Source organism: Eumetopias jubatus, unplaced genomic scaffold, assembly GCF_037043125.1.
Source record: "Eumetopias jubatus isolate StellerSeaLion01/CBP00866 unplaced genomic scaffold, mEumJub1_p1.0 scaffold_1, whole genome shotgun sequence".
Lineage (NCBI taxonomy): Eukaryota > Metazoa > Chordata > Mammalia > Carnivora > Otariidae > Eumetopias > Eumetopias jubatus.
In genome coordinates, this window is record NW_028274807.1 from 125,709,085 (window position 1) to 125,722,311 (window position 13,227).

Here is a 13,227-nt window from a genome sequence, read left to right on the forward strand (position 1 = left end):
AAAGGATTAGGAAATCATAGAGGGCATTTGAATGAGTGGATTTAGTAAATCATTAAAGGTAGATGTGATTGTTGTGGGCTCTGTGGGAGATGTTAAGTGGGGGGGGCAATATGTATATTACACTTCAAAGAAGTACAGCTATGAAAAAGTGAAATGATCTTAGTTTGATAGGATGGCAGGATGAAGAGAGGCTTTATTTTGTTACTTTTCCACTTTGCCTTTTTTTTTTTTTTTAATTGGGTCCGTTTGGTTTTGTTTTTAGGCCAGGGAGAAAGAGATTGGACATGTGGTTTTTGGAGGGGAGGTACAAGAGATGATAGGTGAATGGGCTCAGGAGGCCAGGTTAAAGGTTAAAGGCATGGGAGGAGGAATACCTTTCTTCTGAGATGGGAGTAAAGATAGAGATAGAAGGAGAGAGAAGATAGTGGAAATTCTTTTTTTTTTTAAGATTTTATTTATTTGAGAAAGCGAGAGAGAGAGAGAGAGAGAGAGAGCGAGCACATGAGATGGGGGAGAGTCAGAGGGAGAAGCAGACTCCCCGCTGAGCAGGAAGCCTGATGCAGGACTCGATCCCCGGACTCCAGGATCATGACCTGAGCCGAAGGCAGTTGCCGAACCAACTGAGCCACCCAGGTGCCCAATACTGGAAATTCTTGAAGAAGGATCTCTCATTGGGACAACTTCATGTTGCTGAATATATGTGTAATTGGGGTTCACAGAGTGAAAGGGAGGGACAGAAAGAGTAAGAAATACAGACTGAAATGTTTCCACATTTGGTGAAAACTCTAAATCCACAGATCTAAGAACTGAACAAACCCCAAATCCAAGAAGCAAGAAGAAACTAAACCATAGTGCATTATAATCAAATTGCTCAAATTAGTGATACAGAGAAAATCTTAAAAGCAGCCGGGGGGGGAAAAACACAAAAACATGGTAATACAGAAAGGAACCAAGAAAAGGATGGCAACAAATTTCGCATTGGAAGCACTGCCAGGGCGAGAACAGTTAAACATTTTTAAAGTACTGTAAGAAAAAATCCTGTGAACATAGAATTCTATACCCAGGGAAGGTATCTTTCAAAAATGAAGGGGAAATAAAGACTTTTTTAGAAATACCAAAGCTGAAATAATTGTCATCAGCAAACCCATATTACAAAAAATGTTAAAAAAAAGTCCTTTAGGAACCAACGATACTAGATGGAAATATGGATCTGTACGAAGGAACAGAGAGCACCAGAAACGGTAACTATATGCATAAATATGTTTTTTTCTTACTATTTAAATCTCTTTAAAAGATAATTGAATACATTTTAGTGCCCCCTCATTGATAAAATAGAAAATCATTAAGGATTTAGACTTGAATGACAGTATCAACCAAATTGATCTAAATAACTCAGAACACTCCACCCAGCAACAGCAGAATCCATATTCTTTTCAAATGTACATGGAATATTTACTAAGATAGACCATTTTCTGGGCCATAAAGCAAGTCAGTGAATATAAAAAGATTCAATTCATACAAAATAGGGTTTTGTGAACACAGTGAAATTAACTTAGAAATCAAAAATAGGAATCTAGAAAATTCCCAAATATTTAGAAGCTAAATAATAGACTTCCAAATAACCCATGTGCCAAAGAAGAAATCAAAAGAGAAATTACGAAGTATTTAGAATTGAATGAAAAAAATAACAGTATTTCGAAGTTTGGGGGATGATGCTCAAAGGGGAATATATATATTATTAAACATCAATATTAGAAAAGTCTCAAATCAGTGACCTAGTTTTTATCTTAAGAAACTAGAAAAAGAGCAAATTAAACTGCAAGTAGGTAGATGAGAAGAAATAATATAGACAGAAGTCAGTGAAATATGAAATAGAAAAACAATAGAGACAATCAGTGAAACCAGTGCTTAATTGTGAGAATACTATTTATGATAAATCTCTCACCAGACTAATCAGGAAAAAAGAAATATGTTGCAAATTAACAATGTAATGAATGAGAAAGGTTGATAGCGTTACAGATTCTCACAGGTATTTGGTAATAAGAAGATTATGAACAACTTTTTCCCAGTAAATTCAGACACTTAGGTGAAATGGACAAATTCTTTGCAAAATAACTTTCAGAGCTCATTCAAGAAGATGATCTGAATAGCCCTGTATCTATTAAAGAAATGGAATGTTTAGTTAAAAACCTGCCTAAAAGAGAAAACTCTGGGTCCAGAGTGAGTTTTAGGGCACTCGCATTCCAAACATTTAAGGAAGAAATAATACAAATTCTATACACTCTTTTTCAGAAAATTGAGGAGAATACTTTCTGATTCATTCTGTGAGGTCAGCACTACTTTGAAGTAGCACCAGACGGAGAGAAGAGGAAAAGAAAACTATAGATCGTTATTCCTCATGATCATAGATGCAAAAATTCTGAACAAAAGTTTAGCAAATAGAATCCAAAGTATAGTTTTAAAAATCATGTTATGGCCACATAGGCTTTATTCCAAGAATACAATTTTGTTTTACAATTTGAAAATCAAGCAGTGCAATATACTGTATTAATATACTAAAAAAGAAAAATTATATGATCATCTCAGTAGATGCAGAAGAAGTATTGGGAAAAAATCCTCAATTCATTCCTAATTAAAATTCTCAGCAATATAGGAATAGAAGAGAACTTTCTCAATCTGATAAAGGGCATCTACCAAAACCAAAAACACCTATTGCTAACATTATACTTAATGCTGAAAGACTGAATTATTTTACCTAATAAAAGGAACAAGACAAGGATGCCCACTCTCTATCACTTCTCCTCAGTGTTGTACTTGGGGTTCTAGCCAGTGCACTAAGGCAAGAAAAGGGAAAAAAAAGAAAAAAAAAAAAACAAGGAAAGATTGGATAGGAAAAAGTAAGTATTTGTGGACATGATCATCTATGAAGAAAATCCGGTGTGATATACAACATAGTTACTAAAACTAATAAGTGAGTTTAAAAAGATTATAGGATACTAGATCAATGTATAAAAATCAGCTGTATTTCTGTATACAAATAATGAAAAATCAGAAATTAAAAGATTTGGGATCATTCTTTTTGCATATATTTGACATATAACCTTGTAAATTTAAGGTTACAGCATGTTACTTGGATACATTTATATATTGTAATGATTGCTGTTGTAGTAGTATCATGTTATGTAATTATAGTACAATATTATTGTCTATATTTATTATACTATGCATTAGATCACTACGGCTTATTTATTACTCATTGCAAGTTTGTACCCTTAAACATCAGTTTTACCCTCTTACCCCTCATCCCCTGGTAACCACGATTTTACTCTCTATTTTTCGTGAGTTTGACTTTTTTAGATTCCACATATAAATGATACCATATATTACTTGTCTTTCTCTGTCTGACTTATCTCACTTAGCATAATATATTCAAGGTCCATCCATCCTGTTGCAGATGGCAGGACATCCTTCCTCATGACTGAATAATATTCCGTTATGCATATACCGCGTCTTTGTTATGCATTAATCGGTAGATGGGCATTTAGGTTGTTTCTGTATCTTGGCTATTGTGAATAATGCTGCAGTCAACATAGGGGTGCAGATGCACCTGTCTCTTCAAAATACTGTTTTCATTTCTTTGGGGTATACCTAGTAGTGGAATTACCAGATCGTATGTAGGTCTATTTTTAATTTTTTGAGGAACCTCCATATTGTTTTCTTTCCCTAAGTTTTTTAAAAACATAAAAGTGGGCACCTCGGTGGCTCAGTCATTACACGTCTGCCTTTGGCTCAGGTCATGATCCCAGGGTCCTGGGATGGAGCCCCGCATCGGGCTCCCTGCTCAGCGGGGAGCCTGCTTCTCCTTCTCCCACTCCCCCTGCTTATTTTCCTTCCCTTGCTTTGTCTCTCTCTGTCAAATAAATAAATAAAATATTTATTAAAAAAATAAAAACATAAAAGCATCCAAAAATATGAAATTCTTAGGACTATATCTGACAAAAATGTGAAATATCTACATAATGAAAACTATAACACATTATTGAAAGAAATTAAAGACCTGTATAAATGGAGAGCTATACTGTTATTTATTGATCAGAAATCTTAATATTAAGATGTTAGTTTTCTCCAAGTTGATCTATAGATTTTAACATAGTCCCAAAGAAAATATTTGCAGGCTTTTAATTTTTGGAGTAGAAATTGACAGATTGATTCTAAAATTGATACGGAAATGCAGAGGACCTATAATAGCCAAAACAGCTTTGAGAAAAAAGAAGTTGGAGGTCTGATTAAAAATTACACTAATCAAGACAGTGTAATGTTGGCATGAAGGTAGACTAGTTAAACAGAACAGAATACCTAAAAGTTGACTCACATATGTGTGGACAATTATTTTGCAAAAAAGTGCAAAGGCAATTTGGTGGAGAAAGGATTATCTTTTAAACAGTCCGAGAGCAGTTGGATATCCAGCTACAAAAAAATGAACTTTGATCCAAACCTTGCTACACATATACAAAAATTAACTCAAAATAGATCAAAGATTTGAATGTAAAATCTAAAACCATAGCACTTTTAGGAGAGAACAAAGAAGATCCTTTGGAAATTTGTGTTAAGCAAAGATTTCTTAGGACACCAAATCAAGATCTCTGGAAGAACAAAACAGGCTGTCAAAATTTAAAAACTTGTGCTCTTTGAAATACAGTATTCAGAGAATGAAAAGACAAGTCACACTCAGAGAAAATATTTGCAAACCATATACATCTGGTAAATACATACAAAATATATAAAGAATTTTTTAAAACTCAGTAACAAAAATGGGCAAAATATTTGAAGAGATGCTTCACCAATGAAGATACACAAATGACAAGCACATGAAAATATCAAATTCATTAGTCATTAGGAGAACACAAAGTAAAACTACAGTGAGACAGCATTACACACCCATATGTATGGCTAAAATTAAAGACAAGTGTTTGCAAGGATATGGAGGAACTGTAGCTTTCTTACCTGCTGCGGGAAATCTAATACCTAGGTACATTCACTTTGGAAAACAGTTTGGCAGTTTCTTAAGTTAAACATCCAGAGCACTTGGCTGTCTCAGTCAGCTAAACGTCCAACTCTTGATTTCGGCTAAGGTCATGATCTCAAGGTTGTGAGGCCCGGCATGGAGCCTACTTAAGATTCTCTCTCTCCCTTCCCCTCCCCGCCCCCAAAAGTTAAATATATCTACCATATTCAGTCATTTTGCTCCTAGATAAATGAAAGCATATATCCATACCAATACTTTGTACACAGATGTTTATAACAGCTTTCAGTGACTAAACCTGGAAGTAATCAGATGTCCATCATTTGGATAAATAAGCTGCTATATTCATATAATAGACTACTATTCAACAGTGAAGGGGATGGACTGTCAATGCATGCTGTGTCATAGATGAATGTCAGAATCATTATTCTAAGTGAAAGAAGCTAGGCAAAGAAGTACTGTTTGAATGATTCCATTTATATAAAATTCTAGAAAATGTGACCTAGTGACAGAAAGCAGATTAATGGTTCCTTGGGAACCGTAGGGGTGGGGTGGGAGGACAGGAGGAAAGGATTCTAGAGCAGGAAGAATCTTTTGGAGGTGATGGATATGTTCATTGTCCTGATTGTGGCACTGGTTGCAGGAGTGTATACATATATCAGAACTTACCAAATTGAGCACTTTATGTGCATTTTATTGAATGTCAGCCATACGAAAATAAAAATAAAAACTATCTTTGTTATCTGACCACTACTGCTAACACATCCAAGATTAATTTCTAAATTTGCTAGAACTTAAGACTGAACAAAGACCCTTCTCTAAAATACTGAGTTCCAGGCTTCAGAATTACGAGGATAGGACTGAGGAATCTGTCCGTGTAACGGATCCTCTAGACGATTCTTCTCATTAGTCAGGCTTGGACAGCACTTGACTCAGATTAAATTAATTGCACTTTGGTCATCTGAATACCATTTCCGTGTGTGAGAAGGGAGCGTTAGGTTTCTAGTATTAACAGAAGGGCTAGTCAGAGACGCCTGATGGTGCTGCATTTATTGTGGTCAGATGAGACCCTTTAGAAATGGACAGAATTCTTTTCTCAGCAGTCTGTAATATACTGAGGTCAGCCTTGCCTTATAAATTCCTGAAGTAACAGAATGGAAATCTCTTAATAGCCCCAGCATTAGTTAATATTACATTAAAGAGTAAAAAAGAATCTTATTTATATACTTTGACAGCTCACACCAGTATATGTTGTTAGTGAAAAAAAGTTTCATATCTTATATAGAAGCTATAAAATAACAAACTGGGAGAAGAGGAATAAGATGAATAAAAGAACATTGTTGTTCTCTAAATGTTCTTTAAACGGATGTAGCAGCAGCCTTTCGTAAAACTCTGGAAAAAACAGCTTGACCTTATTGCCCCCTTTCCAACGACGTCAAACAAAAGGAAATTATAGAATAAGTCTGTCTAAATTTTAAATGGCTTAGTTATCGGAAGACTTTAGAGAGCAGTTTTTCCACAAATCATCCTTGTGCTATTTGGTCTTGATTTTTTTTTAAAGAGTTGGTGAGCCAACATGTAATTAATCACTTTTGTTGGCTTTTAAGGAAATGAAACTGCAGTGTACCCTTTGGCTTTATTGTTCTTCATTTTGGTGTTTTTTAGTGTTGCAATGTAATACGAGAACCTTAGGTGGATGCTTAGCGTTAATTGAACAAAACAATGTGAAAGAAGCAATTTTTTTTAAATCAGCTTATACAGATTATACTGTTTTCGTACCTTTGTACCTTCCATATCTCAGATATCAGCAGCATTACTGTGAAGTGAAGGTCCCTTACAGTTGGAAGTTGTTAGAGTGTACCTCCCTTGTCAGTGGATTAGTCCACTGACACTGGTTAGTGGTCCACTGGTCCACTAACCAGGGGTTAGTCCTTGTGTCCAAAATGGCAGTATCCATTTGTTACTAATTCCCATTGTTTCTTCCTCCAAAATCTAGTTTGGATTGATTATTCCTTTTTCACAGCTCCTGCCACAATTGGTGAACAAGAACAGATCCATCTCATTTCATGAAAAAGGGATGGGAACGCCCAACCAATTTTACTTTTTTGGGCTCTGTTCCATCAGAGTAGTGAACTACCTTCCGTATGGAAATTAGACACGATTTGTAAAATTAAGCATTACTAATCATTGTCATTATTAAAAGTTTACCTAGAGTATGCTTTTAAGATAGACAGATACCTGGAGGTATGCAGGCACCTTCCTTTAACTTTTATTAATTTGAAATCATTTTTCCATTTTTAAACAAGTAGTTTGTTTAAGATTTATTTTTTTTTTATTTGACAGAGAGAGGGAGCATAAGCTGGGGGAGTGGCAGAGGGAGAGGGAGAAGCAGGCTCCCCACTGAGCAGGGAGCCCGACGCGGGGCTCAACCCCAGGACCGTGGGATCATGACCTGAGCAGAAGGCAGATGCTTAACCGACTGAGTCACCCAAGCGCCCCTTAAACCAGTAGTTTTAAGGAAAATTCCAGTAGGCTCTGTCTGTATGGAGATTTTTTAAAAAAAATTATTTATTTATCTCAGAGAGAGATCAAGAACACAAGCAGGAGGGGCAGAGGGAGAGAGAACCCCAAGCAGATTCTGCGCTGAGTGCAGAGCCTGATGGGCTCCCATGACCCTGAGATCACAACCTGAGCCAAAATGAAGAGTCAGACGCTTCACCGACTTTGTCACCCAGGCGCCCCTCTAGGGAGATTTTAAAACTATACATCCGTACCCATCTGTTCCTGCCTTCCTCTCCTCCCCCTACCCCCTTCAAAAACACAGACCTCTGGGATGGGCATTGCTCCACCCTAATGAACTGTTAATGAAAAAGATACTAAGTTCCAAAGATTTAACTTTTTGGTTTGGTATTTAAGGGGATACTGGCTTCAAAATGAGTTGGGAAATACTCCCCTTATTCTGTTTTTTGAAAGAGTTTGTGTAAGATTATGTTGTAGGTTGAATTGTGTCCCCTGAAAAAATAGGTTGAAGTCCTAATCCCCAGTACCTTAGAATGTGACATTGTTTGGGAAAAAAGTCTTTGCAGATATAATATTAAGATGAGGTCATACTCAGTTAGGGTGGACCTTAATCCAGCATGACTAGTATCCCTTATAAGAAGAGATACAGACATGTGAGGGGAGAATGTCCGTGAACACGGAGGCAGAGCGTGAAGGGCTGCATCTACAAGCCAAGGAGCACTAAGGACTTCTGGCTACCACCAGAAGCTGGGCGTGAGCAAGGAAGGATCCTTCCTCTTGAGTTTTAGAGGGTGCAAAGCCTTGGCGACACCTTGATTTTGAACTTCTAGATTCCAGAACTGTAGGATAATACATATTGTTGTTTAAGCTCCCTAGTTTGTGGTACTTCGTTATGGCAGCCCTAAGGAAACTCATATAAATTTGTCCTATTTTTTTCTTTCAAGTTTGATGGAATTCACAGTGAAACAGGATGCAGTTTTCTTTGTGAAAAGATTTTTAACTACAATTCAATTTCTTTTCTTTTTTTTTTTTTAATATTTATTTATTTGAGAGAAGGAGAAGCAGGTTCCCCACTGAGCAGCTCTCCATCCCGGGACCCCAAATCATGACCTGACCAAAGGCAGACGCTCAACTGACTGAGCCACCCAGGCGCCCTGAATTCAATTTTTTAATAGATATAAGCTACATAAGTTTTCTATTTATTCTTACGTCTATTGGTAATTTATGTCTTTTGAGGAATTTGTTCATTTCATCTAAATTACTGAACTTAATGTTGTAAAGTCAGGTTTGTATTTTTTGATGTAAGGATGGTCCCTCTTTCATTTCTGATATCAGTAATTTGTGTCCTTTATTTTCTTTGATTAATCTAGCTTAGTGGTTCTCAACTGGGGGCAATTTGTTGTTCTCAACTGGGGGCAATTTTGTCCTCCCCACCGGGGTAATTTGGTAATACCTGGAGGTATTTTCAGTTTTTACACTTGGGGCATCTAGTGAGTAGAGACCAGGGATATTGCTAAACATCCCACAAGGTATGGGATAGCCTCTCACAACAAAGAATTATGCAGCCCACAATATACATGGTGCTGAGGTTGAGAAACCTGTCCTAGAGTTTATGATATACCCCCTACTTTCAAATAATATTATACCATTCGTGTTTAATATAAGCACTTAAAATATTTCCATTTATCATCTTCTTCCATCCTTTATGCTATTGTGGGCATACATTTTACCTACTGTATACATTATAAATCATACAGTACATTGTTACTATTTTTGCTTTAAACAATCTATTAAAGAAACTTGAAAATAAGAAAAAATATCTAATTGTCACTCATGTTTTTAATACAATTCATTTTCTTTGTAGATCCAAATGTCAGCTTCTATTTGTCTAAAAAATCTGTATTTTTGCCTTCATTTTTGAAGTATATTTTGGTTTGGTATAGAATTCTCCATTGATAATTTTTTAAATATCCTAAAAATGTCTGTCCACTGGGTTTTTTGTTTTGTTTTGTTTTCATAGATTATAATAAGAAATAAAAGCATTGTTCACTAATACAAGTTTTTTAAAAAAACAACCTGTTTATTTTAGGGAGTATTTCTGGATTTTATTACTGAAAAATAATTACTTAAAATTTAATGCACTATGCTCAGATCTTGTAAACAGATTTGTTTTTGACTTGTGTTTTTTCCTTTTCTATTTCTTTCTCCTTCATTCATTAAAAAATTTTGTTTTTTGGGCCGATTACTTCTCTGAGCCTCAGTTTTCTTACCTGTAAAATTGGGCTACCAGGTTTGTTGTGAAAATCAGATGGAGATAAAGGATTCAAAATGTCTAGAACAGAAGGGACTCATAAAAATGATACCTTCCTCCTCATCCAGCTTCAGCTGTTCTCACCTCAGTGTTCATGTGTGGCAGCGGATCAGCAGGAGTCCCTACTCTGAGTCCTTTCTGGCTGCAAGGCAGTAATTCTGTGTAGATACGTTGCCTGCCCTCTGCACAATCCCTACGAGCCAGTATAACCACAGCTGGGCCAAAATCGGGAGCTCTCCTTGGACCATGAACGAACACTCCTGTCACTGCTTGTGATTTCTGTTCCTACCAATAGTTCACATTGTTGATTTTAAATAAATCTGATCTTTCACTCAAGCAAGGTTAGAAGATATTTTTTCAGGATGCTTTCATCTGTTAATTTAAATTATTTGAATATAGTAAAAATTCATGACATCTTATATTTTACACAGTTTACATATTTAACTTATTCAGAGTGCTCTTCCTTCCAGTTAGGCTAAAGTTATAATCATTTTCCACTTCTCAGTTATACAGACTAGCTATAGTTATTTAAGGTAACAGATTTTTCATATTAGGAAAATATTAGACCTAATTAGCTGTTTGGGTTGGTTGGTCTTGTAATCAACAGTAAAAACCATTCTTTCCAAGGGATCTAATTACTTTAGAATATATAATAATTATATTCCTATTAAGGGGTGCATTCATTAAAAGGCTCTTTCTGTCCCAGCAAGAGAAACTAACTAGCTATGGTAGACTTCTTTTTGTAGATAATATTTTGCTTTCCTTAAGAGTTGGGTGCTATTTTTGATCCATACCTGATCCCTTCCCTCATTGTGTTTCTCCTTCTCTCCTCAGTGGGCCTTCGGAGTGACGCTGTGGGAGCTCATGACTCTGGGCCAGACGCCCTATGTGGACATTGATCCCTTTGAGATGGCCGCGTACCTGAAAGATGGTTACCGAATAGCCCAGCCAATCAACTGTCCTGATGAGCTGTGAGTTTCTCTGAGCTTGAAGACATGGGTTTCATTCCATTTATGATACTAGAAGAGCCGGTGTCTGTATTCATACAGAGACTTTCCTTTGGAGAGTAATGATTCTTTGGACTTGAATTAGACTCATAGAGAACCACAGAGTCAGCCAGACTCATTCACTCTTTAATACATTTGACATTAGAACATTTTTTGGTTCTTATATTTGTAGTGCTTAGTCTAATCTGAGAGACTAGTAATGTACATAGTAAGAAAATACTGAATACTGTGTTAGTTATTCTATGTAGAGTGTGTATCCGACTTTTATTGATACAGCCTTAGTTATAGAAAGCTTTTCTCATTGTCATCTTGCCTTGCCATTTGGTGTCAACTGATATGTAAGGAAAATGTTCCAGGCTGAGATAGTTCCTATTTCCTGCCTTCCTCATGTAGGTAATCTTCCCATATAAAGGGAGTAGGGTGGGCAGGAGGCTATTCAGGGGTGATTGAGTGCACAGATGACTGTGGTCTTGCTTTCTGAATCCCCTGAAGGTTTCTATACCATGGTGAGGTGGCAACTTTTGCACTGATTTTACTGTAGATCCAGTGTGCTTAGAGCTTAGCTTAATCTTCCTCTTCCTCCAAGTTCTTTCTCCAGAAAACACAGGTTGTTATTTTGTCTGTGTTTTAGGGATTTACATGAAGTCTCTATATTTGCTGATGTATTTTGATATGATATCATGAAGAATTGAAACCCACACTTAAAATTCAGATGTGTTTTAGTTTCTTTTCATTTTAGAACTGCCAACATATAGTAATATTCATTGATTTTTAATATGTCATTCTCCCCATATGCCCACCTTTAGACAGAAAACAACTGGCATCGAATTGAGCAAAAGATTAGGAGTACTGTAGCATCATTAGCCCAATTTCCCATTTTTGTCACTGCAGATTTGCTGTGATGGCTTGTTGCTGGGCCTTAGACCCGGAGGAGAGGCCCAAGTTCCAGCAGCTGGTACAGTGTCTCACGGAGTTCCACGCAGCCCTGGGGGCCTATGTCTGACTCTCCTCTCATAGTCCCATGGCATCAGGAGCACAGTGCTTGTCGGGGCTCCCTTGGAACCAGTCATGGATGCTTTGTACGTCACGCAACACCAGCAGAAGCACATATGTCTTCCGGAACACCGTGCCTTAGGAATGCTTTAGAATCTGAACTCTTTTAAAGACAGACTTAATAATGTGGAATATTTTCTAGATATCATTTTTATTAGGTTGAACTGAAAAGGTTTTTGTAAATTTTCTGGCCCCAAATTTTTTAAAACATAGTTACTTTGGACTAGGGGAACATTCTTACAAAATAAACAGTTTTAAAAATTGTTTAAACATAGATATTTGGAATAGCTCTTTTAGTGCCAACTGCTTTTTTATTTTTTTACTTCATCAAGGTAATGTAGGTGATTCACCTTTAAAGTTGTTTTTTTTTTTTTTAATATTTTTCACTAATCTTGGGAATGGTTTGTCTTCAAAATACATTACTTTTTCTTAGGAAAAGGAAAACAGCATAAAAAGATGTCTGATTTGCCTTGTATAGAAAAAGGCAATATTGGAGGAAGAAAACTTAAAAGCTAGGGGACAAAAATTTTAAAAAACCCTTAGAAACAGAAACTATCCTTTTGTGGGAAACTGTTTCTTTTTTATTTTTTTAATGAAAATTATTTCTGCTTTCTTATTTTGGGGGAAGTAGAAGCTAAATTCATTGAAACACTTAAATTTTCCATGACCAGAAGTAGGCTTCGGGCAGGTTAGTCAGTAGTAAACAATGGCGATTTTATTTATTTTTTACTCTCTGGGAAAGGAGATAATACTATTCCAGAAAGTGAAATCATGTTTCTAGGGTTAAGAATCCCTTTTACTGCACCTAGAATAGTGCTATGCACAGAGGCGGTGCTTCAGTTGTTCTGGATAGTGTAAAAAACAAACAAAAAACTAAACTGGTAAATTTTGTGCTTCAAGGCTGACTTAAGTATAAAGTTGTTTCTTAAAACACTTGAAAAATTAAAGGATTTGTTTTCTAATAGTATTGAAAATATTGTTCATAATGAATGATTGGTTGTGTTTGATAAGTCTTTGAACATGTGCCATCTAGATAGATACCCATGTAATCAGGCTCCTAAGCCCTAACACAGTTACAGCTGACTCTGCTCAACCTCTGAGTTCTAATAATTTGGGATCATTATTACAAGGAAATACTACAACTTTGAAAATTTTCTCCAGAGCCATTAAATGAGGGATATGTATGTGTTTATGCTTGGTTGTAGTTGACCTAAGGCAGAGTTGAATGAGCCTCCTAAATAGTTAGGCCTACAGATGCCTGCCTCTACTCCCATGCTCATAGGTGTATTAGGAAGAATGCATAGCAGTTGGAG

At 36.3% G+C, this 13,227-nt stretch overlaps 1 protein-coding gene across 2 annotated transcripts in view; it reads left to right on the plus strand.

Annotated features, from left to right (window-relative positions):
* RYK (receptor like tyrosine kinase) overlaps window positions 1–12,188 on the plus strand; it is a 93,135-nt gene extending 80,947 nt beyond the window's left edge. For both annotated transcript variants that reach the window (XM_088026176.1, XM_028099079.2), the window contains exons 14-15: window positions 10,689–10,825; window positions 11,753–12,188. In XM_088026176.1, coding sequence (XP_087882302.1) covers window positions 10,689–10,825; window positions 11,753–11,864 — 249 coding nt within the window. In that variant the 3' untranslated portion in view covers window positions 11,865–12,188. The remainder of the gene's footprint in view (window positions 1–10,688; window positions 10,826–11,752) is intronic.
* Window positions 12,189–13,227: the final 1,039 nt, after the last annotated feature.